General features: G+C 36.2%; 1 protein-coding gene across 9 annotated transcripts in view; it reads left to right on the forward strand.

Moving 5' to 3' along the window:
* Positions 1 to 27,745, forward strand: part of FAM13A (family with sequence similarity 13 member A) — a 337,331-nt gene that overhangs the window by 144,216 nt on the left and 165,370 nt on the right. For 8 of the 9 annotated variants that reach the window (XM_070790892.1, XM_070790889.1, XM_070790891.1 and 5 more), the window contains one exon: positions 21,318 to 21,392. The exons of the other annotated variant lie outside the window; for it this stretch is intronic. In XM_070790892.1, coding sequence (XP_070646993.1) covers positions 21,318 to 21,392 — 75 coding nt within the window. The remainder of the gene's footprint in view (positions 1 to 21,317; positions 21,393 to 27,745) is intronic. 9 annotated transcript variants of the gene reach the window in all.

A 27,745-nucleotide genomic window follows, 5' to 3' on the forward strand; every position in this document is an offset into this window, starting at 1 on the left:
GGGAAGAGACGGTAGGGATGATTAAGCTGATAGTTTTTCATTGTATTTACCTCAGAGGGTGGCCGATACTGAAGTGGACAGGAAAGCTGTGACTTTGGTCTAGGTAGGATAGCCATATTATTTGTATATTTTGTGCATATATAAGTATATATATTTAACAGGGTTAATGTAGAGCCTCTTATATATATATTCATAAAATAATGTGATTAAAGTGTTACTAAATATCTCTCTAGAAGTAGTCAGATGAATCTCACTATATTCCAAATAAATATCTTGTGAAACTGTCTTTACTAGACACTGTTGCTATTACTCAGTATATCTTTGGGAATTTATTTTAAAATTGTCTTCAAATATATGTCATTCATGTGTCATGTTTTTCTATGTATTATTAGACTGAGAAATCTTTGTACTTTAATGTTCATCTGCTTATAGATAATAGTCAGTAGTCCTTTCGAGCCACAGCAGATCACTAAGTTTGGGAGTGGTAATTAAATAACTACTTTTGGTTTTAAAACTGAAATCTGGCTATAAAATATGCTCATTTTCCCTTGTGATTCATATGCAAACTCTCATAGCAGTTATTTAAAATGTCATGAGCAAAAGGAAAATCTTAGAACAGACTTCAAGATGATTAGTTCAAGGGACTTGCTCACTTATCAATATATGTTTTGGCAGTTTGATTACCAAGTTTATTCCTAAAGAGTCATTTCTCATATAAACTCTTATATTTCTCAAATAAACATCACATAAACTTCCTAGAATATTTCCCATGTCTTTTCCATGCTCAAAAACATTGCATGTCTCCATTTTTCATTTAGAGCTATAATCTAAAATTAGCTTCAATACATGTTTGTTCACTTTTTAAAAAAATTTAATGCCTACCCTGTGTAAAGATCAGGACTATGTGCTGGGCCTCTTCAGAAAATAATAAGATATATCTCTGTCCCTAAGGGAATTTACAGTCTACAAAACACAAATAAAATCAGTGCAGGAACAGAGGGATGAAAAGAAGAAGGGGGACTTCATGGCAGACCACTGTGCTAAGTTCTTCTGTACATATGATCTCATTTACTTCTTAAAGTAATCCTGAAAAGTAAGTGATCTTAATCTGGTTTTGCAGATGAGGAAATCTAAAGAGTAAATTATTCAAGCTGAGTAGCAGTAAATGACAACTGGATTATGAATTCAAAGTACTGATCATAAGCAAAGTATAGAAATAATCAAAATTACAGTTCTTAATTGGAATATCAATACCATGAACATTTATACATTATTCATTCTATACCTATTACAGCAATTTTTTGTCAGGGGAGGACTTGAATTCTGTTCTTCTGACTCCAGTTCTACATGTTTTTACTACTCCTAGCCTTCTCTATAGCCCTTCAAGAATACTCCAAATGGGTAACAGTCAAGTCATAATAGGAAAAAGAAAAAGTTTTGGTTTTTATATTGTTATTGGATATTTTGTGTTTAGCTGTGTTGTCTCTTTGTGTAAGTGGATTTACATAGTGAAGATGACCTACCAAAATCTGTAGGTTATCACTGTGAGCAGCAGGAAACTCAGAGGGAGCACTAAATTCATTTGCTCATTTCATCAAATCAAACCTTTCTTTGGATCATGAGCTATGCCTTCCAAGGCATAGATTGTTTCCAAGTTTGAAGGTTAAAAAATATTCAATGATGGTTAATAAAAGCAGAGATAATAGAGCATGACAGAATGTTGTTTGCTTGCATGACTCAAATGGGCACTTTCCAGAAGTGGAAACTGATTAGATTATCAATACGCATAAAGCATTAAGTAATAAAAGCAGTTTTGAAAGTTATTATTTAGCTTGGCATACTATTATGGCTACAGTTTTTAGACCACAGTCACATATTTACAATTCAGATTACTATGAATTTCTTCTCCCCAGACGTTTTGTTTTATGGAACTCTTACAGAGAAACATTAGAAGGTCATGTCTACTCAGGAATCATTGGAATAGATTAGATATATATGTGCCAGGTATTAAATTCCTTCTTTCCTATTCTGAGGAATGTTTAACAGAAGATAGACTAAGTTGCTTTTGGTTATGAAAACATTATTATACTGGGTAATCTTTAAGCTACTTACAGTGAGACAGCAATACTTTGGCACTGACACCTTAGAAGTTGCCTACTTTAAATCACTATATTGTGTGTATTTGGCAAATAGAGGCACTCAATAAATAGCAAGAGAGTATTTGAAGATTTTCAGAGATTACTTGTATTTGCTTTAGAACTGAATTTCTCATTTTCTTCAGTTGGCCTCCTAGGGATAGAAGCTATTCTTCTGTGGACCAGAAGTGCTTAGAAAGTAATATCCCTCTAGGAGCAACCCTTAACCAATGACAGAATTATGGGGGTATAAATTCCCAACTATTTACTCCTTGGTTGGAATAATTCTGGGATATGTGTTTTATAGAGTGTTCTAGAGCTTCTCCGCAGGTTGCAGCTACAGAACCACTAAAAAAGCTCTAGTAGCTTAATAATTGTACCCCTTGTTGACTCTATTTTCCCTCAATTATTGTCCCATTCTCCTGCTGGACTACTCACATCAACCACCTGCTCTCAATACTTCTTGCAAAGTCTACTTTTGCTTGGGGGAGTGGAGGTCCAACTAAGACATCTCAAATTCTCCTTCTCCTAGGAAACCCTCTTTCATGCTCCAGGTACATTTAATCCCCATCTCCTCTGTTGTCTTAGGGCACTCTCTCTCCCTCTGTGAGAACACATCTTACATTCTGCCTTGAACCGTTAGTTTTTTCTCTTATATTGCATTGTAGCTTAAGAAAATAGCTCATATTTTTCTGTACCTTGGGTTTTCTCTAAAAGTTGTGGAGTAACTCATATATTCCTGTGTCTTCCAGAGCACTTATTCTAATCCCTTATATTTAATCAGCAATGTCCATTGAACTGTACCATCTATGTATAAATAAAAGCTGACTCAAATTTATTTCAGGAAAGTCACAGATAGACAACATAATCTGGAAAACAGTACATGGAAAAAATGAGAAATTCATCAGAGATAGAAGTTATAAAATAAAAGAACCACATTGAAATTCTGGAGCTGAAGGATACAAGAAATGAAATTTTTAACAAATGCAATAGAGAGAAACTGCAGACTCAGTCAAGTGGAAGAAAGAATCATCTAACTCATACATAAGTTATTTGAAATGATCCAATCAAAAGAGAGAAAATAAAGAAAACCTATAGAATTTTATGACATCAGCTGAACCATATTTGCATTATGGGAGTCCTAGGAGAAGAGAGAGAAAGGGGCAGAAAGCATATTTTTTTAAAAAAAAAAAATAATGACTGAAAACTCCCCGAATCTAATGAGGGAAATGGACATCCAGATTTATGAATGGTCTTAAATACGAGCAAACCAAAGAACACTACACCAAGACACATAATCAAATTGTCAACAGTCAAAGACAAAGACAAAATTTTGAAAGTAGGAAGAGGAAAATAACTTACCATATATAAGCCCCACACTCCCACCTCTCAGTAAGACTGAGTGTATTTCTCAACAGAAACCTTGTAGGCCAGGAGAGAGTGGAATGGCATATTTCAAAATGCCAAAGGAAAAAAAAAAGTAAAAGAAAAAGAAATCTATGAATTAACATTTTACCTGAGAAAATTATTTTTTTAAGAATAAAAGAGAAAAATAAACTGAAAGACAAACAAAACACAAAGTAGGCAAGAAAACAAAAATGAAGGGAGTTTGTCACCACTACCCCTGCTTTGCAAAAAAAAAAAATGCTTAAGGGAGTTCTTCAAATCAAAATAAAAAATATGGTAAACTGCAAGGCAGAACTGTATGAATGCATAGATCTTACTAGTAAAGGAAAAATAGACACAAACACAGAATAATGTTACACTTGTAATGGTAATATGTAAATTACTTTTCAGCCTACTATATAAGATAAATTGTTAATGAATACACAATTTTTAAAAAAGCAAATTCTGACTACAGAAACACACAGTGTTTGAGTTGGTAAAAAAAAAAAAAGTGTGATGGAAGTTGTTATCAACTTCAGTGATTATAGCTACAAAATATTTTATGTTCAAGGTAACCACAAAGAAAAAAACTTATAATCAATATACAAAAGATAAAGAGAAGAGATCCAAAGCAATTCACTTCCAAAAATTATCAAATAAAAAGAGCAAGAGAGGAAGATGGGAACAAAAAATGCAAAACAAACAAAACAATGAAAAATCATTGTTAAGTCTTCACCTATCAATACTTTAAATGTAAATGCATTGCACTCTCCAATTAAAAAGGCATAGTATGGCAAATAGGTTAAAAAACAAAATCCAGCTATATGCTGTCTACAAAGGATTCACATTAGATATAAGGACACACAGAGGCAGAAAGTTGAAGGGGTAGGAAAATATAGTCCATGAAAATGGTGACAAGAAAATGATCCAAGAAAGCAAGTCTGGCTGTGCTTATATGAGGAAAAAAAAAGTAAACTTTAACTCAAAGACTATCTCTAAGACAAAGAACATTATATTATAATGATAAAATGGTCAATCCAATGGGAAGGTTTAACAGTTATATATGTACCCAACATCAGAGAACTTAAATATATCAAGCAAATATTTACACATCTGAAGGGGAGAAGTGACAACGGCACAATAGTTTTCAGTAGTGGATAGAGCATCCAGACAGAAAATTAATAAACAGCTACCTGGAAGAACGCTATATACCAAGTGAGCCTAAAAGGCATATTCAGGACTTTCAACCCAACAACAAAAGAGTACACATTCTTAACTGCACATACAACATTCCCCAGAATAGACCACATCTTAGGTCACAAAGCAGTCTTACCAATTCAAGATTGAAACCATCTCAAGTATCTTTTTTTTTTTTTACCTCAGTTGAATGAAACTAGAAATCAGTAGCAGTAAGAAAATGGGAAAATTCACAAATTCATGGAAACATGGAAACTAAACAACTTATTCTTGAAGATCCATTGAGTCAAAAAGAAAATAGAAAAGGAGTTTAGAAGGCATCTCAAGAGAAACAAACATAAGCATACCAAGACTTATGGAATACTACAAAACCAATATTAAGAGAAAAGTTTATAGTGATAAATTCCTGCATTACAAAAGAAATAAGATTCTCAAGCAACCTAATTTTACAACTCAAGGAACAAGAAAAAGAAGACCACGTTAAGCCCAAAGTTAACAGAAGGAAAAGAAGTAATAAAGATTAGAACAGAAATAAATCAAGCACAAAACAGAAAAAAAAATTTTTTTTAATCACTGAAAGTTTTTTGAGATTTTTTTTCTTTTTTAAAAAATTTATTTACTTTTAATTGAAGGATAATTGCTTTATAGTATTGTGTTGGTTTCTACCAAACATCAGCATAAATCAGCTGAGAAGTTTTTAAAATCAACAGGACCTTAACCAGATTTACTAAGAAAAAAGAAAACTGAATATTAGAAGTAAACATGAGACATTACAGTGGATACCTTAAAAATAAATTGATCATAAGGGATTATTTTGACCACCTGTGTGTCAAAAAATTGGATAAGCTGGAAGAAATTAATAAATTCCTAGAAACATACAGCCTGCCAGAACTAAATCAAGAAGCAATAGAAAACCAGAATAGACTCATAAATAAGTAGATTGAATCAGTAATCAAATACCTTCCAGCAACAAAAAAACAGGTACATGAGAAGGTGCTCAGCATCACTAATCATCAGAGAAATGCAAATCAAAACTAAGATAAGTGGGACATAGACAAATATTGTATAATCTCACTTATATATGGAATCTAAAAAAGATGAACACATGAATGCAGAGAGTAGATCAGTGGTTGGCAGAAACTGGCAAAAGAGGGAATGGAGAGATGTTATTCAAGGGGTACAGAGTTTCAATTTTGTAAAATAAGTTCTGGAAAGCTAATGTATAGCAGTATAACTTTAGTTTAAAATATGTATTGTATCCTTGAAATTTGCTAAGAGTATACATCTGAAGTGTTCTTATCACACACATAAAAAAGGAAAAAGTAATTATGTGAGGAATGGATATGTTAATTAGCTTGATTTAATGCTCATTTCACAATGAATATGTATTTCAGAACATTAAATTGCCTACCTTTAAATACATGCAATTTTCATTTGTCAATTATACCTCATTAAAGCTGGAAAATAAAGTAAACAGATGACAACTAGACTTCCCATAGAACATTAATCTAGGCACCCTGCAGTGTAAGAGCAGAACAGTCTGTTCACAGAGCTGCCATCGGGATAAATTAGCTTCAGCTGTTCTCAGTTCTTGAGTCTTTGCATTCCTGGTATGACTAGAAATGAATATCTAATTGATAGTTGGAAATATCTTGGAAGACATGCCCATTTAACTGGAACATGGAGGCCAATAGGAAAAGGATAGCTTCCTGAAACTCTTTCCCTAAAGAAAAGAGAATGGATACTAGGCATGCCAAAACATCAGTTGTCTACTCTGGTACTATTGAGACAAGAAAGATTGAAACACTCATTATATTTTTAGAGTCTGGATGGGAAATGAGACACATAGGTAACTGTCACAGGCAACAAGTCATCCAGGTTATATTGTTCATGGGAAGTAAATATGACAGGAAGATGGGTTGAAGGGCTTTGGATAGCAGGATAAGTGCAAATGTAATCTGTCATTGGAGGCAATTAAGACTTTTTAGGAAAGGAGTGACTCAGAGTCATAAATTAGAAAAATTAATGTGACATTAGTGTGAAGGTAAATTGAAGAAGAAGTGATTTTGAAAGTTTATTTTTTAACATCAGTCTGTTTGATCATTGAACTATCATTGATTTATTTTTTTAATTTTATTGAAGTATAGTTGATACACACTGCTGTTTTAATTTCTGCTATTCAGCAAAATGATTTACATTATTTTCCATTATGCTTTATCACAAATTATTGAATATGGTTCCCTGTGCTATGTAATACGACATTGTTGTTTATCCATCTGATATGGATAAACACCCTACACTCCTTCCCCCTTGGCAACCACAAGTCTGTTCTCTTTATCTGTGAGTCTGTTTCTACTTCATAGATAAGTTCATTTGCGCCATGTTTTAGATTTTACATGTAAGTGATATCATGTGGTATTTTTCTCTTTCTGACTTACTTTGCTTAGTATGGTAATCTCTAGGTCCATCCACACTGCTGCTAATGAGACTATTTCATATTTTTATAGCTGAGTAATATTCCACTGGGCTTCCCTGGTGGCTCAGTGGGAAAAAATCTGCCTGCCAATGCAGGAGACGTGGATTCATTCTGTGGATCAGGAGGATCCCCTGGAGAAGGAAATAGCAACCTATTTCAGTATTCTTGCCTGGGAAATCCCATGGACAGAGGAGCCTTATGGGCTATAATTCATGGGATTGCAAAGAGTTGGTCTTGACTTAGTAACTAAACACCAACAAATATTCCATTGTACATATAAATATACACTACATCTTCTTTATCCATTCATATGTCAGTGGACATTTAGGTTATTTCCATGTTTTGGCTATTATAAGTAGTGGTGCTATGGACATAGAGTTGTATGTATTTTTTTGAATTACAGTTTTATTTGGATATATGCCCAGGAGTGGGATTGCTGGAATCTATGGCAAGTCTATTTTATTTTTTTGAGGAACCTCCAAACTGTTTTCCATAATAGTTGCACCAACACACATTCCCACATTCCTCTTACAGTGTAGTAGGATTCCCTTGTCTCCACACCCCATCCAGCATTTGTTATTTGTAGACTTTTTAATGATGGACATTCTGACCAGTGTGAGATTCTACCTCATTGTAGTTTTCATTTGCATTTCTCTAATAATTAGCAATATTGAGCATCTTTTCATGTGCCTCTTGGTCTTCGGTATTTCTTCTTTGGAGACATGTGTATTTAGGTCTTCTGCCAATTTTTTGATTGAGTTGTTTGGTTGTTTGTTTTTTGTTCTGTTGGTCTTCCCCAGTGACTCAGCAGTAAAGAATCTGCCTGCAATGCAAGAGAAGCAGGAGACACAGGTTCAATCTCTAGGTTGGGAAGATCCCCTGGAGGAGGGCATGGCAACCCACACCAGTATACTTGCCAGGAGAATTCCATGGACAGAGGAGGCTGACGGGCTATAGTCCATAGGGTGGCAAAGAGTTGGGCATGACTGAAATGACTGAGCAGGAGCACAACACAGAATTGTATGAGCTGTTTGCATATTTTGAAAATTAACCACTTGTCAGTCGTATTAGTCACAAATATCTACTCCCAGTCCATAGGTTGTCTTTGTTGTTTATGATTTTTTTTTTTGCTATGCAAAAGATTAAAAATTTGATTAGGTCCCACTTATTTTTGCTTTTATTTCTGTTGTCTTGGAATACTGACCATAGAAAATACTGATGCAGTTTATGTCCAATAATGTTTTGCCTGTGTTCTCTTTTGGGAGCTTTATGGTGTCTTGCCTTATATTTAAGTCTTTAAGCCATTTTGAATTGATTCTTATGTATTCTGTAAGGATGTGTTCTAACTTCATTAATTTTCATGTGACTAACTTTCCCAATACTACTTGTTGAAGAGACTGTTTTTTCCCATTGTATATTATTGTCTCCTTTGTCAAACTTCAGTTGACCATAGATGTGTGGGTTTACTTCTGGGCTCTCTGTTCTGTTCTATTGATCCATTGTCTATATTTTTGCCAATACCATGCTGTTTTGATTACTGTAGTTTTATAATATCATCTGAAGTCTGGGAGCATTATGCCTCTTACTTTGTCATTTTTCCTCAGGATTGATTTGGCAATTCTGAGTCTTTCATGGTGCCATATAAATTTTAAGATTATTTGTTCTAGTTCTGTGAAAAATATCATGGGTAGTTTAATAGGGATCACATTAAATCTGTAGATTGCTTTGGGTAGCATGGCCATTTAAACAGTATTAATTCTTTCAGTTCAAGACCATGGGACATCTTTCCATTTGTTTAAATTATCTTCAATTTCCTTTATGGCTGTTTTGTAGTTCTCAGCATATAAGTCTTTTACCTTTTTGATGAGATTAATTTTGATGAAATTAAAATTGATGTTTATTTATATTCCTTTTCTTATATTTCATTGTTAGTGTAAAGAAATGCAGCAAATTTCTTTGTTAACCTTGTACCTGCTACCTTGCTGAATTCTTTATCAGTTCTAGTTGGTTTTGTATGGAGTCTTTATGTTATATATATGTAGTATTATATCATCTGCATACCATGACAATTTTATCTCTTCCTTACCAATTTGAATACCTTTTATTTCTTCTTGTTTGATTGCTGTGGCTAGGACTTCCAGTACTATGTTGAATAGAACTTAAGAGAGTGAGCATCCTTGTCTTGTTCCAAATTTTAGTGGGAAGGCTTTCAGCTTTTCACCATTGAGTTTTATACTGACCATGAATTTTTCATAAATAGCTTTTATTTTGTTGAGGTATATTCCCTGTATACCAACTTTCCTAAGGGTTTTTATCATGAATGAATATTAAATTTTATCAGATATTCTTTCTGCATCTATTGAGATGATCATATGGTTTTTGTTTTTTGTTGTTATTGATGGAGTGTATCACATTGATGGATTTGTGTATGTTGAATGATCCTTGTGACTCTGGGATGAATCCAATTAAGAGTGCTGTATATGATCTTTTTGTGTGTTGTTAGATTCCATTTGCTAATTTTTTTGAGAATTTTTGCTTATATATTCATCAAAGAAATTGGCCTTTAATTGTCTTTTTTGGTAGTATCTTTGTCTGGTTTTGGCATCAGGGTGATGATGTCTTCATAGAATATCTGAGGGAGTGTTCCTTCCCCTTAAATATTTTGGAAGAGTTTGAGAAGGATCAGGTTTTTCTTTGTATGTTTGGTCAAATTTGCCTGCAAAGCTATGTGATCCTGGACTTTTTTTTGTAAGGAGTTTTTAAGTTACAGATTCTATTTCACTACCAATGATTGTTCTGTTCAGGTTATCTATTTCTTCTTGATTCAGTTTTGATATATTTCTAGAAACTTGTCCATTTTTTCTAGGTTATGTAATTTTTTGGCATATAATTGTTGATCGTATCTGTTATGTTTGGGTGGGGATTGGTTGGTTGGTTGTATTTCTACGGTAGCAGTTGTGATTTCTCCTCTTTTCATTTCTCATTTTATTCATTTGGGTCTTTGCTCTTTTCTTCTTGGTGAGCCTGGCCAGAGGTTTGTCAATTTTGTTTGCTGTTTCAAGGAACCAACTCTTGATTTTGTTGATTTTTTATATTTCTGTTTTTTTAATCTCTATTCTATTAACATTTCCTTCCTTCTGCTGACTTTAAGTTTTCTTTGTTTTTCTTTTTCTAACTGTTTTAGGTGGTGGATTATATTGGATTAGTTGTTTATTTGAGATTTTTCTTGTTTCTTGAAGGCCTGTATTTCTATGAACTTCCATCTAAGAACTTCTTTTGCTGCATCCCATAGATTTTTTTATGGCTATGTTTTCATTGTCATTTGCTTCAAGATATTTTTAAATTTCTTCTTTCATGTCATCATTGATCCATTGGGTATTTTCTTTTTTTTTTTTTTTTTTTTTTTGTAGTTTGCTGTTTAGTGTCTATGTAATCATTTTTCCTCATTTCTTTTTCTGTGGTTAATTTCTAGTTTTATGCCATTGTGATCAGAAAAGGTGCTTGAAATAATTTCTGTACTCTTAAATTTGTTAAGACTTGTTTTGTGCCCTAATATGTGATCAATCCTAGATAATATACCATGTGCACTTGAAAAAAAGTCTGTCCTCTGCTTTTTTTTTAGTGTAATGTCCTGAAAATATCAATTAAGTCTAATTTGAACTACCATTTATTAAACACCTACTATGTTACGGCAGTATTCTGTGAACTAGAGCTGTAGGTTTAATTAAAAAAAAAGCAAAACTCTGCCCTCATAGAGTTTGCCTCTTTAGTAAGGGGACACAAACAGTAAACAATTAAGGAAATTAACATGATATTTAATGATATAGTCTGTGAAGAAAATTAAACCATGATAAGGACTTGAGATTAATGGTGTATGAGAGGAGAAAAGGAAAGTGAAGTCACTATTTTCTATAGAGAATTGAGGGAGACCTCTCTGAGGTGAGTGGAGATCACAGTGATTTGGTGGAGTAAGTCATGTATATAGATATGAGGAAGAAGAGCATCCCAGGCAGAGAGACCAGCAAATAAAAAAGGCTTGAGTCTGGCCTTTGCTTGGTCACTTACGACAACAGATTCAAACCCCTGTGCAAATCAGTAAAAAAGTTAGAGCTTCTTCAAGTCAAGACTGTGAAACAAGAAAACGTGGTGGACTAACTTAACAAAGAAATGCACAGATATTGAGAATAGATCTGAAATCTCCAGCATGATATATGGACACACAAACCAATCTTAAACCATAAGGCACCGTAACAGAAATAAAGCAAGTTGTGAGTAACTGGGGAGAGCTGTTTTTGATGAGATTATTACAAAAAGCTTCTCTATAAGAGGTGACAGAGCGAAAGGAAGAGAAAACTATAATGGATTGTAATTATACAATCACAAGTCTAGATTCTAATGTTTAGAAGAAAGAAAGCATTAGTCACTCAGTAGTGTCTGATTCTTTGTGAACCCATGGACTGTATCCCGCCAGGCTCCTCTGTCCATGAGATTTTTCCAGGCAAGAATACTGAAGTTGGTTGCCATTTCATTCTCCAGGGGATCATCCCCATCCAGGGATTGAACTCGGGTCTCCTGCATTGCAGCCAGATTCTTTACTGTGTGAGCCACCAGTGAAGTCCAAATTCTAATGTTTAGTGATGTTTCGATCTTTAATTTCACCATCCCTTGCTATATTCATTCTCATTCCTTTTTCTTTAATTAGAAATGACTGGCTGCCATTCTCTGTAAAGCAATTTTCAAGAGACTTAAAAGACAGTTAAGGTTGTACCTGTGCATATTATAGTTGCAGTTTATAAAGTAATGAGTTCAAAGTATTTCTGACACTTTATTACTTCTCATCTCCTCCATTTATATTTCCCTGGTCCAAGCCCAAGAACTACAGATTTCTTCCCAAACATTTATATAATGAAAATCTGTTAAATGCTAGTTTAATTCAATTTGTTCCATTTATTTATGTAAAGATAACATCATAGTGCTTTTAAGTTTTAATAAAACATCTTGTTCATTTATTATAGTCAGTCAAATTAACATTCATTTTGCAGATACAGATGAATTAAAGAGGAGACATTTATGGTATTGTAAGAAGTGGTCTGCAATCTGCCAGTGACATTTATTGTATTCTGGTTGTGTGCAAAGTAGCAGTGTTCTTTGTATCTCTTTCCTGTAGGAGGCCTTAGGCTTTGGCTATTACACTCACTTGTAATCATATCAGCATTGCTGTCTGTCCTCTGATCTCCAAGTCACTAAGTTCAACCAAATCACTTGTTGTGGTTTGACCCCAGCCTACCATCTGCAGCCCTCTGACAACTGCCTGTTATAATAGTAGCTTATTTGCCACCTGCCCTCACTCATCATCATATTATCCAAGTAATAAAAAAATGTATTATTATCTGATTCTCAATATCAAGGAGATTCATCACATTTCTTTAGTGGCTGGAAATTAATACTAAAAGGAAGGGAAATGTAGGAGTCGGCATTGTTCTCTTTATTCATTCAAAAAAAAATTTATAAAATACTAATGAATACTCAAGACCCCATGCCCTTCTCTAGGGGATCTTCCAACCCAGGGATCAAACCCAGGTCTCCCGCATTGCAGGCAGATTCTTTATGAGCCACCAGGGAAGCTCTACTGAATACTGGGGATACACTAAACAAATCTCTATCCACATGAAACTTTAAAGTCTACTGAAGTTAATATTAACATGACTTCCCTAGGGGCGTTGGTGGTAAAGAACCCACCTACCAATGCAGGAGACATAAGAGACACGGGTTCAATCCCTGGGTCAGGAAAATCCCCTGGAGAAGGACATGGCAACCCACTTTAGTATTCTTGCCTGAAAAATCTCGTGGACAGAGAACCCTGGCCGGCTATAGTCCATGGGGTCGCAAAGAGTCGGACACAACTGAAGTGACTTAGCATGCAAGAAATTAATGTATGATAAATAAATCAAATGTAAAATAAAATTGTGAATTACAAATTAGAATAAGCACCGTGATTGAATTAAAGCAGATTAATGAGAGTGTTGGGGCTTCCCTCATATTTCAGTTGGTAAAAGAATCCACCCACCTATATTGCAGGAGACCCCAGTTTGATTCCTGGGTTGGGAAGATCCACTGGAGAAGGCACAGGCTACCCACTCCAATATTCTTGGGCTTCCCTTGTGGCTCAGCTGGTAAAGAATCTGCCTGCAGTGAGGGAGATCTGGGTTCAATCTCTGGGTTGGGAAGATCCCCTGAAGAAGGGAAAGGCTACCCACTCCAGTATTCTGGCCTGGAGAGTTTCATGGACTGTATAGTCCATGGGGTTGCAAAGAGTCAGACATGACTGGGCAACTTTCACTTTCAGTAAGAGTGTAACCAGGGAAGCCACTTTAAATGAGGTTGTTAAAGCAGGCATCTCTGAGGGGATGACATAGGAGCTAAAGAATGAGAATACACCAGCCATGCTAAATAAATGGTGGAGAGGCATTCCAGGGAGAGGGAACATGAGGGGCAAATGCTTGAAGGCATGAAGGGTCTTGGAGTATTTGAAGGTTGAAAAAGAAGGCCACTATGGCTGAGTCATAGTAAGGAAGGGGCAAGTGGTGTGAGTGAGGTTAGAGAAGTATGGATGGGCTAGAACTTGCAGGGCTATGTAGATAATGATAAAAAGTTTAGATTTTATTCCAGGAGTAATAAGACATTGCTTGTGGAGTGACCTCATTTGATTTATGTATGTAAAGTTTGTAGAAGGCAGGACGATTGAAGTAATTTAGGTGAACAATGATGGCTGTGACTGAGCTGGCCATGTACATAGAAGTGAATTAATCCCAGTTTACTTTGGAGAGTGCTGACTAGACTTGATGGTAGGGTTGATGGTGGGCATCAAGGTCAATACCTAAGACCTTGGCTTAAGTCACAGGGTACCATTTGATAATCTGGCAAAGACACTCAGGACTGACATAATATGTTTTTGCTGATAAATCAAAAGCTCAGGTTTGGGCATACTAAATTTAGGTGCTTATTAGACGGCAAGGTGGAGTTGCCAAGTAGACAGAAATAAGTAGCTTAGTAGAAATGTCAAAGATAGTGATACAAATTTAGGAGTCACTAGATATTGTTTGTATTTAAAAGCAGTTAAAATGCTCTGAGATCATTGTATCATTTGGGAAAAGACTTCTCTGCATCAACCCTTGAGTCACTCCAATTTCATTCAACACATATTTATTGAGCTCCTGCTATATGAGGCACTTTCAGTGGCATGTAGTTTTAGTAATAAGTAAGAAAGACCCTAATAGGTGGCTCAGACAGTAAAGAATGTGCCTGCAATATGGGAGACCCAGGTTTGATCCCTGGGTGGGGTAGATCCCCTGGAGAAGGGAATGGCAACCCACTCCAGTATTCTTGTCTGGAGATTCCATGGACAGAGGAGCTTGGCAGGCTACAGTCCATGGGGTCACAAAGAGTCAGACATGACTGAGCGACTGAAACACACACATGAGAAAGACAAGTTATTGCTTTCATAGAACTTCTATTTAGTAGAGGAATGGCTCAGATGGTAAAGAATCTGCCTGGAGTGCGGGAGACCTGGGTTTGATCTGGGTTCGATCCCTGGATCGGGAAGATCTCCTGAAGAAAGGAATGACAACCCACTCCAGTATTCTTGCCTGGAGAATTCCACGGACAGGGGAGCCTGGCAGTCTGTAGTCCATGGGTCGCAAAGAGTCGGACACAACTGACTGACTAATACACACACAGAAAACAAACCAATAACTAGTAGATATGTAACTTTATTGTATAGAGGAGAAGCAGAATCCAAAGAGATCACGTGAAGTTAGTCAGTGAGTTAGGCAACTTTTTTCCCTCCCAGTGATGATTTGGCAGCTACTAGAAGTAGGCACCCGGGTCACATGTGGCTAAGAACCTGAGTAAGATGGAGACCAAGCTGTGAGTGTTTTCAGTACTTCCTGTGGCGTAGTGACCACTTTAAAAATAAACACTAGAACAACAACAAAACAGATTTGGGGGCATCAAAGCTAAAGAAGTAGAGATCATGAAAACAGCTATTTTGGAGGAATGGATTATAAAGGAAAGAAAAAAACTTGGAACCACCACTAATGGAAGAAGTAAGATTAAGGAAGTGAGTTTTGTTTGATTATTTAGGATCATTACAGCACCTGCCTGTGATTATGGGAATTGTCTAATAGAGAGGGAGTGGGAGGGTAGAATTGGAAGAGTGATGTCCTTGAGAAGATGAAAGGAGACAGGATTGAGGGTGGCATTAAAGGAATGGTTGATTAGGACCAGAATCTCTATTGTAACTGGAGGAATGGAGAGTGGCTTGTAAATTTGATGGGGGGATATGGAGGAAGGGTGATGAGAACTTTCTCTGATGTGACTCTTTTTCCAGTGAAGCAAAAATGGAAGGAAAGGGGTTTGAGAAAAGAGAAGGAGACATGAAATAGCATCTTGGAGAATAGAAACCTTACTAAAGAAATATAGCAGGATTGTTGTGAAGATTTATGTTAATACTTTTAACATTGGCAGTCAACCACTTCTATAATTTTTTTCCCAGCCACTTTCAGTTGCTCCATTCTCAACACAGAGAAGGCATATCACTGGATTCTTCCTTTTATGAGATAAATGCAGTGATTAAAGACCAGAGGAAGGAAATGAAGGGCATTAGAAAAGGAATGAAAGGTCCTGAAGTGTAAGCTGATTAAGAAGGGAATTAAAAACAAGAGGAATGCATAAAGGATTGCAAAAAATTAGAAAGGGATATTGTTCATTGATTTGGTTTACTCATTCACTACAACAATTGAGGTTCTGCTATGTGCCAAACTGTACTGGGTCCTGTGAATATATTCACAAGTGATAGGATATAGGTCTTCTCATGTTGTGAGTGATATAGGTCTTCTCATGGAGTAGTGTGAGATGGATAGTGAAGAATTGAAACCACTCAGTATTAAAGTCATGTATTGCTGAGCGCAGTGAAGAAATAGAGAGCATCCGCAGGTGGGGAGAGCAGTGACACGGATGAGGTGTTCAGGGAGGGCGTCCTCTCTGGTAAAAACTGAACAGAGACCTGGATGAAGTGCAGGCACACTCTGTGAATATCTGGGATCAGTGGGCTCGGCTGAGGGAGCAGCAACTGTGTTTATATTGTTGAATGTCATTAGTGGGTGAATGGCAAGGCCAACAAAGCTGTGACAAACAAGGTATTTTTTTCTTTCCCTATTGTGTTTTAAAGTGGTGTTTTCATGATACCAAAGTGACACGGCAGGTTTAAACAATTGATTGTTGCTCAGAGTCATTAGAATGGGCAGTCAGTTCAGTCAGAAGTCTCATTCAAGCAGTTGAAATGTTTAAAATAAATATAAATATACCCTGTGTAATATATTCGTGTCTAATTTATCATTCCATCCTTCAGTGACCAGCATTGGACTGCCACATGTAATGGGGTTCAGTTAATATTTGAGAGAATTTCCGTGCACACATGTAGTTTAATACCTACAAACAAAAACATCCCCACTTCAAACCTTTGCCAAGAAGTTCTTCTAAGGGGAGAGTTTAAACACAAACCTGAGGTTCCTTGCCTTTGCCCTGAGAACTGGGGATTAGCTTTAAAAGCCTTGCTTTTTAAATGTAGATACAGTTTATGTACCATACAGTTCACTTGTTTACAGTATGCAGTTTACTGAGTTTTAGCAGGTTTACAAAGTTGTACAACCATTACCATTATCTACTTCCAGAACATTTTTGTCATGCCCAAGACCCTGACAGCTGCTAATCTCCTTCCTGCTGCTATTTGCCTGTTCTGGACATTTCATATATGTGGAATCACACAATATGTCTGTCATTTTGTGTTTGGCTTCTTTCACTTGGCATATTGTTTTCATGATGTTATTAGCAGATATTAGTACTTTATTCCTTTTTATAGCTGGACAATATTCCATTGTGTGAATACACCATTTTTTAAAATCTGATCATCAGTTGATAGACATTTGGGTTATTTACATTTGTGGACTATTATGAATAATGCCACTGTGAGCACTCATGTAAAAAGTTTTGTGTGGACATATGTTTTTAATTCTCAGATATATGCCTACAAGTATAAGTGGCTTTTGAAAAGCACAACTTTAAAAAGGCTTAATCTTTAAACTGTTTCTCATAATATATTACCGAGTTTCCACACTATATCTGTTTTAAAACAATAAATTCAGTTATTACCAGTTACTGACTTAAGCTACTAGTTGAATTACTTAATTTTTCTCTAGAAATCTGAGTACCACTACCCTGCAGGGAACGGTGCCGGTGTTCTGTAGCTCACTGCCGCTGCTGGGGTGCCCACACCTCTGCAGCATTCTGATGGCACTCTGGGACTGCAGCTCTGAAGAAGACATGGCTTACCTTTGAGTCAATAAATACTGTTTCCTGGAAGAATCATGAAATCTTGAAATTTAAGACTAGATAGGATTCTTGAGCGCATATAATCAATCCCTTTGTTTTATAGATCTTTGGACTGAGGGAGAGATCCAAGAGGTTAAAATGCTTGCCTGGCTTCCTAGAGATGATTAGTTCAAGAACTAGGATGAGAAAGCAGATCTCTTGACTCTGCATTTTGTGCTGTGACTACTAAACTTCACAATGATTCTGTTGTCTGAATTTGAAGTCATAAAACAAAAAATAAAAGAATTTACGTAGGTGGCACTTTCAGTTAAAAGTTTACAGAAAGCATTTGCAGAGTCTTTTAGGGAAAAGCTGACTCTCAGCTTTATATTTATTAATTCACAGGGACAGGGAGGCAAAATAAGGGTGGTACCATCACTTTTAAAGGGAATACCATCACTTCTAGTTTATGCATGAGGAAGAAAGAATTATAGGCATTTATAAACCCAGACAGACATAAACAAGGGTCAGTTGTTCCTATTAACTTCCCTTACCAGTCAGCCTTCTTTCTTCTCGTCACCTTCTAACATTTACTTACTAGCAGTTTAAAAAGAGGTATAAGGATTATACCTAATTATATTATCCAAGTGTAGCCAAATTACACAACAGATTATGCAGTTAATAACTTGGGCCTTTTAAATGTCATTCTGGTTACAGTTTATTCCTCTCACAGTGAGTCAGAAATGGGAATGGGTTCATTCACTATTTCCAGTAAACAGCTTCCCACCAGCAGGTGTTGTGACTGGTGGGAATGGGTGGGACTGGAAGGCACACTTACTTGGACATCTCAGAAATGTACCCTTGATCCGTACATAGGGCTGTGCGCGAGGCCACAGGCAGCTGAGTGTGTTGGCAGCACTGCAGTGACCCCCCCACACCCCCCACTCCAGCTCACAAGACGCTCTGATCTCCTCTGAGTCTGGGGATACTGCTCCCTGCAAAGCAGAGAACAGGTGCCAGGTGCAGACCTGTGGCCCAGGCCCCATGCTCTGTGTGATTTTGGTCACATCGCCTCAGGATCCACATCTCTCACTTGTAAAATCGGGGGAGGGTAGCTGAACACTGTTTATTTAAAAATTCTCTTGGCTTAAAATGCTGTAGTTCTACAACCTACTCTTTTAAGATGCTGAGTATATTGGATGATAAGTAGTATCTATAGATCATAAGAGCTCAGGCTTTAAAGTAATTCAAAACCATCTTTGAATCCTGTGTGACATTAGGCAATTTACTTAACTTCTGTACACTTTTATTGTGTAATGTTAATAGTTCAAAGGGGAATAATGATAATACAATTATAGTACTTAACTCATAGACTGTTGAGGTGGAAATGGTATTATAAATGCAAAGTCTTTAGCACCATGCCTGACATATCCTATAATTTAGTAGTTATTTATTAGTAGTGAGTAGTATTATTATTTCTGAGTAGTAGTATTATTTCCTTTAGGGATGTTTTATACTAATAATATACTGTTTTCTTTAGAAACAAAATAATCCCAGCAAATTTTAGTAACATTACAAAGTATGTAGACTGTAGTTTTGTTTAAAAGATGATGATCTTAAAAAAGAATGATGATTAATTAACTGTGAGATGAACCTGAAAAAAACTCATTATTTAGGTGATTGAATGGTAGGCATGATGGGAAAAGAAATGAGATGCAGAGGTAAAGGTTATGGAGCAAGTAAAAGAAATCTGACTTATTCTTAGCATTATTGTCAACTATCATCTTCCTGTTACATATTTTTGTTCTATCTTAATCTAGAGATAGAATCATCTAATGGAAAATTTACTAAACTTAATGGCTATTCAGAAGTGAATTCCTGTATTATTTTTTAAAACAACAAGATTATTCTTTTCATGTATTCTGTTCAGTTCAGTTGCTCAGTCATGTCCGACTCTTTGCAACCCCATGAACTGCAGCACACCAGGCCTCCCTGTCCATCACCAACTCCCTGAATCCACCCAAACCCATGTCCATCAAGTCGGTGATGCCATCCAACCATCTCATCCTATTGTCCCCTTCTTTTCCTCCCCTCAATCTTTCCCAGCATCAGGGTCTTTTAAAATGAGTCAGCCCTTTGCATCAGGTGGCCAAAGTATTGGAGTTTCAGCTTCAACATCAGTCCTTCCAATGAACACCCAGGACTGATCTCCTTTAGCATGGACTGGTTGGATCTCCTTGCAGTCCAAGGGACTCTCAAGAGTCTTCTCCAACACCATAGTTCAAAAGCATCAATTCTTCGGCGCTCAGCTTTCTTGATAGTCCAACTCTCACATCCATACATGACCACTGGAAAAACCATAGCCTTGACTAGACGGACCTTTGTTGGCAAAGTAATGTCTCTGCTTTTTAATATGCTGTCTAGGTTGGTCATAACTTTCCTTCCAAGGAGTAAGCATCTTTTAATTTCATGGCTGCAGTCACCATCTGCAGTGATTTTGGAGCCCAGAAAAATTAAGTCTGACACTGTTTCTACTGTTTCCCCATCTATTTGCCATGAAGTGATGTGACCAGATGCCATGATCTTCGTTTTCTGAATGTTGAGCTTTAAGCCAACTTTTTCACTCTCCTTTTTCATCAAGAGGCTCTTGAGTTCCTCTTCACTTTCTGCCATAAGGGTGGTGTCATCTGCACATCTGAGATTATTGATATTTTTCCCGGCAATCTTGATTCCAGCTTGTGCTTCCTCCAGCCCATTATTTCTCATGATGTACTCTGCATACAAGTTAAATAAGCAGGGTGACAATATACAGCTTTGACTTACTCCTTTTCCCATTTGGAACCAGTCTGTTGTTCTGTGTCCAGTTCTAACTGTTGCTTCCTGACCTGCATACAGGTATTATGTAGAAATAAATAGTAAATCTATCCAACCCCAAGTAAGCTGCCACCCGTAATCTATGCTCTTATTTTTGCATGTACTATATTGACGTGAACCAGGGACTTAGAAGCTTAATTATTTTGTAAACAGATACTCCGATATTTTTTCTCAGGATATTGATATTGTCACTATTCAGTAGCAGTTTGCTAAACAATATGAAGGAATTTGTTTTATGATAAAATATTTATAGACTCAAAACCCATTTGTTAAATACTTGGAGAAAGTTGGAAACTCAAAGTTTGGTGTTGATGTCTTGGAAAATTACTCTTTAGCTCTCCAAATGAGAGGTGACATGATATATCATCTTAGAATATGTATGTCCTATAGGTGCCATCGGAGAAGGCAATGGCACCCCACTCCAGTACTCTTGCCTGGAAAATCCCTTGGACACAGGAACCTGGTGGGCTGCAGTCCGTGGGGTCCCTAAGAGTCGGACACGACTGAGTGACTTCACTTTCACTTTTCAGTTTCATGCATTGGAGAAGGAAATGGCAACCCACTCCACTGTTCTTGCCTGGAGAATCCCAGGGACCGGGGAGCCTGGTGGGCTGCAGTCTATGGGGTTGCACAGAGTCGGACACGACTGAAGCAACTTAGCAGCAGCAGCAGCAGCATAGGTGCCATACTGATTCTGTCACTGTCTTATGTTACTTCACTGTTGTATGTGATGAATAAAAGAAATGTTTTGGCTTCTCACTACAATCTCAGTAGCTTCTGGTGTGAACAACTCAATCCAGAAATGATTTTCACTATATTGTAATTTCTGTTTAGGGTAGTATTCTTCAGTCTCTAATGTTTCTTTCATACTTCTTTTATAGGAGGCCAATTGTAAGAACATCCTTCTAACAAAAGATTTTGAAAGAGACACACAAAAGCCATCTCCAAAAACCAAGGTAGGCTATCTCTGCTTTTTAGGCAGAAACATTTAGGAAGACTCTTTCTTTTCTTGTGTTCCCATGTTCTGTTCCTTGCATTTCCCTCAGCACCACCACCCCACCTTCTTTGCACCTAGTGGTCTTAAATATAACATATACTTTATATGTTATATTTACTGTGTAATCCAGGATTATCATCATCCAAAAATGCTCAACACACTTATTATTTAACAGTGATATTTTTATTTTTGTATTGCCCACTATTTTTTTGTATTTTACATTGATGTATAGTTGATTTACAATGTTGTGTTAGTTTCAAATGTGCAGCAGAGTGATTCCGTTGTACCTATACTTACATCTATTACTTTTCAGATTCTTTTCCCATGTAGATTATTACACAGTACTGAGTAGAGTTCCCTGTGCTGTACAGTAGGTCCTTGTTGATTATCTATTGTATATATAGTACAGTGTATATGTTAACCCCAGCCTCCTTATCCTCACCCCTACCTTTCCCCTTTGGTAGCCATAATTTGTTTTCTAAGTCTGTGAGTCTGTTTGTGTTTTTTAAATAAATTCATTTGTGTCATTTTTTAGATACCACACATGAGTGATATATATTATTTGCCTTTCTCTTATATGACTTACTTGACTTAGTATGATAAGCTCCAAATCCACCCATGTGCTGCAAATGGCAATATTTCATTCTTTTTTATGACTCATATTCCGCTGTGTGTGTGTGTGTATACGTATACACACCACATCTTCTTTATTCATTCCCCTGTCAATGGACATTTAGGCTGCTTCTGTGTCTTGGCTGTTGTAAATTGGGGTGCATGTATGTTTTTGATTATGATTTTCTCCAGACATATGCCCAGGAATGGGATTGCTGATCATGTAATAGCTCTATTTTTATTTTTTGAGGAACCTCCATACTGATTTCTATAATGTCTGTACCAGTTTACATTCCTACCAACAGTGTAGGAGGGTTCCCTTTCCTCCACACCCTCTCCAGCATGTATTGTTTTAAGACTTTTTGATATGAACTATCATACATATGACTGAATAAAGGGTATAATGTGTAAAATTTTGTTTTCCTTATTAAGACAATTTCCAAAATGCACATATTTGTATTGCTACTGAGAAGAAAAACTCATTTAACTGAAAATATTTATTTGATACACCCAGAAGAGTGATTGCGTTAACTTTAGAGCCCCTTTCCAAATCTTAAATCTTTTAAGTAGAACTTCTCCTATACACTGGGCTTCCCTGGTGGCTCAGAGGGTAAAGCATCTGCCTGCAATGTGGGAGACCCAGGTTTGATCCCTGGGTTGGGAAGATCCCCTGGAGAAGGAAATGGCAACCCACTCCAGTATTCTTGCCTGGAGAATCCCATGGACAGAGCAGCCTGGTAGGCTACAGTCTACGGGCTCACAAAGAGTCAGACACGACTGAGCGACTTCACTCACTCACTCTCCTGTATACTAGGTGTATATGATATTCCTAACTGGCCACTGTATATTTAAAATTTTATTTATTTTTGACTATTTTGGATCTTCTTAGCCGTGCACAGGCTTTCTCTAGTCGTGGTGAGCGGAGGCTGCTCTCTGGTTGTGGTCCACGGGCTTCTCACTGCAGTGGCTTGTTTCAGAGCCCGGGCTCTAGAGCACACGGGCCTCAGTAGTCGTGCAAGGTTCAGCAGCTGTGGTGCACAGGCTTAGTTACCCTGAGGCACATGGAATCTTCCCAGACTAAGGATCAAACCTGTGTCCCCGCATCGGCAGGAGAATTCTTAACCACCAAGGAAGTCCTGTGATATTTATAGAGATACTTTTTGTTTTTCTCCAATTCTAAGACAAAATTTTCTCCAAATTTTCTTGAGTACATTGTGGGCAAAATTTTAAAGGATTCTTGTCTTTAGTTTTAATTGCACATTATTATAAAAATGATTTTGGCTTTATTTTTAAAGGCAAATCAAGTTAAGTGTGAGTCATTACTTAGTATCTTACAGTTAGAGGCTACAGTTATTTTTTTTTTTTAATTTTTTTAAAATTTTTTTTATGAAACTTTTTCCACCTTTTTTTTCTGGAAAAATTGTTTTAACTACTATGCTTTTCTTTCCAGATCAGACTATTTTTTTAATCTTTTTCATGTATTTTCTATACAAATTTACATAACTTCAGTTCTCTAGAAGAAATCTTGTTTACTGTTAAAAATTCAGTGTCAAAAATATGCTCACCAAAACAAATGCATTGAAAAATACAGGATTTGAGAAACATTTTTAGGTAACATTTGCTCCTTATTTTCATTTTTATTGATATTCCTACTTTTAGGTGAAGAGACTTTAGATGAATCACTTTCTAAATATAAGATAATCTTGAAACCTGTCATAAAAATTGTTTGAAGGGATACTTTTATTCTTATGAAATTAATCCAATTTGGAATATTTCAGGCATATAGAGAATCAATAATTAATGTGCATTGATTACGCTCTGTGAGTCTCAGTGTATTGTTTTTGACCAAGCTAATTAAATAGAGAAATTGCTTCATTATTTAATCTGCAGTTTGTGACTTTAGCTTTTTTGTGGTCTTACATGAGCAAGTTTAAATTTACATGAGCACGCTAATCTTTGCTTAGCTTTGCTTACTTTAGAAGTGATTAAAATCCTTGTAGTTTCAAATCCCCAGAAATGAGGCAGAGCATGTGAGCTACACAAGATTATAAGGCACTAACTCCTTCACCCAGATTGTATTAAAGATCTTTTTTCCAGAAGTTGATCTTTGAAAGCTGAAGCTGAAAACACCTTCAAAATATAGTTGATATAAAAAACAAAATGTGGATGGTGTGTCCTTTCTAGAATGACTTAGGGAACTGTGAGAATGATGTGTGTCCTTGGTACTAATGTTACTTCATTTGGCCTCCATAGCAGTCTTTCTCAGACATCTCTAGTTACAGCTGTATGTGCCTTGGACAGCTAAATATTTCTGATCCCTATATGGCTAGAGATGTAAAATGGTAATCCAGAAATGGCATGTGTCCCATTGGCTCTGGAGATGTCTCTCTAGTCTAAGCCATCTGTCCCCATCTGTGTTCCCTCTGCTAGCTGTTGTCTCTGCTCTTAGGCAATGGGGAGGATTGTATTTCTCTCCCTTACATAGGAAAACCTCTTCCTGACCTGACTCTGCTGGAAAAAATAAATGATACCTTCATTACAGAGTGCCGTGATACTTCCTGGATGAGCAATGATCACCAGCCCTGTTAGTTCAAGGACATGCTCATATAACCATTTCATGCCCCATACTGGATAGACTGCATATGCAAACAAGTAACTGGTATAGATGATATAGATGGGAGCATTAAACAGATTTTTAAAGAGGTGTAAAACATAGACATAGCTTCTTGTAACCTAGTATGATCATGATTTGAGGAGAAGAGACAAAATCTTCTTCTGCCTAATACAAATGCCAGTGGCTCTAAATAAGCCTCATAGCTCATATTCATTGGTCAAGTATAAACCCTGAAGAGGATCCAGGAATTGAGGGGAAAAAAACTCTCTTTCTTCTCTCTCCCCTTGGTGTATGACCTAGACTTCCCACTGAACTTGCTATGTTCTTGTTGACCTTGGTTAAAAAAAAGTTCAGGCCATTGTATAAGAAGGACTGTCCAATTAATTCAGTGCTGGGTGAAGGTATAAAATACAAGATAATCTATTTCCTTTCTGATTCCCTGATAGCTCAGTTGGTAAAATTAAAATTACAAGCACATAATTGTTTTAGTCACTAAATTCTCCTAGTACTTTTATAGATGTTTCTTTTAGTAAACCAAGTCATATTAACTATAGAATGTGTGATAAAAATAGTGCAATTATCAAGTTATGTAGTAGAAGCAACTGTTAAATTATTTCTATTTTCAGAGGTTAATGATTTCAGGGATTATGCATCATTTATGAAGGAGATTTTATTCAAAATGAAACCAGTTGTCACATTCGTAGTTTCTTAAATGATTTTTAAAATGCCTATGCCTATTAGCAAAGTAAACTAGAAACTTAGAATAATGTAGAATTTTGAGAAATTTTTGTGACAGTATAATTAAATTTACAAATTAAGTCATTTAATAAACATTTAATTTGACCAAGATTAAAGTTATTTTAAAGTCATTGTTAATGGATGTGAATGTATTTTGTGGTTGCTTTAATTTATAAAACATTCTAATTAGTATTCTGCTTTTCCACTGAACGTTGTTTCAGTTTGTGTTTCCATGTATCAGCTTAGCTTGTGTGCTTATCTAATAAAAGTAATAGCAGTAGTAGCAGTAATAGTGATGATTGCTAATACTGATCAAGTGCCAGACACTATACTTAATATATATATATTATCTGATCATAACATTTCATATGTTGTCATACCATATTCAGCTATTTTGAAATTTTGAAACTGCTTCTAATTATCATTAATATAAAAAGCCTTACTTGATAAGTGTTAACCAAAGAGTAATTTTTAAACACTTTTATTTTCTTAGGTTTTATGACGTATAATAAATTAAAAGATACAAATTGTTTTATGATTAATATACTCTAACATACCATCTCTCCGCCCTGTTTTGAAATTGTTTACAATTTAAATACATGTTGTTATAGATTAACTGAATGCCTGTATGTGTATGTGTATATATATATATATATATGTATGTATGTATGTATAATAGATATCATAATTTTGTAGGTTTTATAATTGTATATTAAAATGTACAGTCTATCACCTTCTGCAGTTTTCTTTTTCCTGTTCAATAAACTGTGTCCTATCAATATTCACTTTCAGTAAGAATATATAATGCAGTTTACTTAGATGTTCTAGATTTTTCTGTTTAGTTTATCTCCAATATTTAGATGACTTTCAGTATTTTGTTATTACAGATCCATTTTAAGTGAGTAATTTTAACATGATACCTTTTGCACTATAGAAATAGGATCATATGTACATACATCTTTGTCCAGGTATTACAAATACTCTTAAAATGGGCCAGTTTCCATGTTCAGCGGCTGTGTGTGACTGTTTCCATTTTTTAGTTCAGTTCAGTCGCTCAGGCATGTCCGATTCTTTGCGACCCCATGAATCGCAGCATGCCAGGCCTCCCTGTCCATCACCATCTCCCGAAGTTCACTCAAACTCACGTCCATTGAGTCCGTGATGCCATCCAGCCATCTCATCCTCTGTCGTCCCCTTCTCCTCTTGCCCCCAATCCCTCACAGCGTCAGAGTCTTCTCCAACGAGTCAACTCTTGAGGTGGCCAAAGTACTGGAGTTTCAGCTTTAGCATCATTCCTTCCAAAAAAATCCCAGGGCTGATCTCCTTTAGGATGGACTGGTTGGATCTCCTTGCAGTCCAAGGGACTCTCAAGAGTCTTCTCCAACACCACAGTTCAAAAGCATCAATTCTTCGGCACTCAGCTTTCTTCACAGTCCAACTCTCACATCCATACATGACCAATGACAAAACCATAGCCTTGACTAGACGGACCTTTGTTAACAAAGTAATGTCTCTGCTTTTCAATATGCTATCTAGGTTGGTCATAACTTTCCTTCCAAGGAGTAAGCATCTTTTAATTTCATGGCTGCAGTCACCATCTGCAGTGATTTTGGAGCCCAAAAAAATAAAGTCTGAGACTGTTTCCACTGTTTCCCCATCTATTTCCCATGAAGTGATGGGACCAGATGCCATGATCTTCGTTTTCTGAATGTTGAGCTTTAAACCAACTTTTTCACTCTCCTCTTTTACTCTTATCAAGAGGCTTTTTAGTTCCTCTTCACTTTCTGCCATAAGGGTGGTGTCATCTGCACATCTGAGGTTATTGATATTTCTCCCTGCAATCTTGATTCCAGCTTGTGCTTCTTTCGGCCCAGCATTTCTCATGATGTACTCTGCATCATGAATATTAAATTTTAGCAAATGTTCCTTCACATCTGTTATGATGATTGCCTGGTTTTTCTCCCATATTCGTTTATTGTAGAGAGTTATATTCATAGATTTTCTAATCTTAAAGCAACAGTGCCTCACTGGAATAAACCAATTCTGAACCTTACCTTGATACATGTTTTTAAATACCTTGAAGGTTTTGGATAACTGATATTTTACTTAGTATTTTTGCATCTAAGTTAATAAAATGTTTTGTTAATCAATTTTTGGTATGAAGGTTGTGCTAGCCTAATAAAATGGACTGAGGAGAATCTTTTCTACTCTGTGAAACAATTTAAGATGAGGGTTATCAGTGCCTTCATTATTTGATAGAATATCTATAAACGTGTCTGGGTCTAATGAGGTTTACTGATTTATGTGTTTTTAATTTTGTTTTGCTTTTTAAATTTGTTTGGCAAGTT

This window comes from Bos indicus, chromosome 6 (genome assembly GCF_029378745.1).
Source record: "Bos indicus isolate NIAB-ARS_2022 breed Sahiwal x Tharparkar chromosome 6, NIAB-ARS_B.indTharparkar_mat_pri_1.0, whole genome shotgun sequence".
Lineage (NCBI taxonomy): Eukaryota > Metazoa > Chordata > Mammalia > Artiodactyla > Bovidae > Bos > Bos indicus.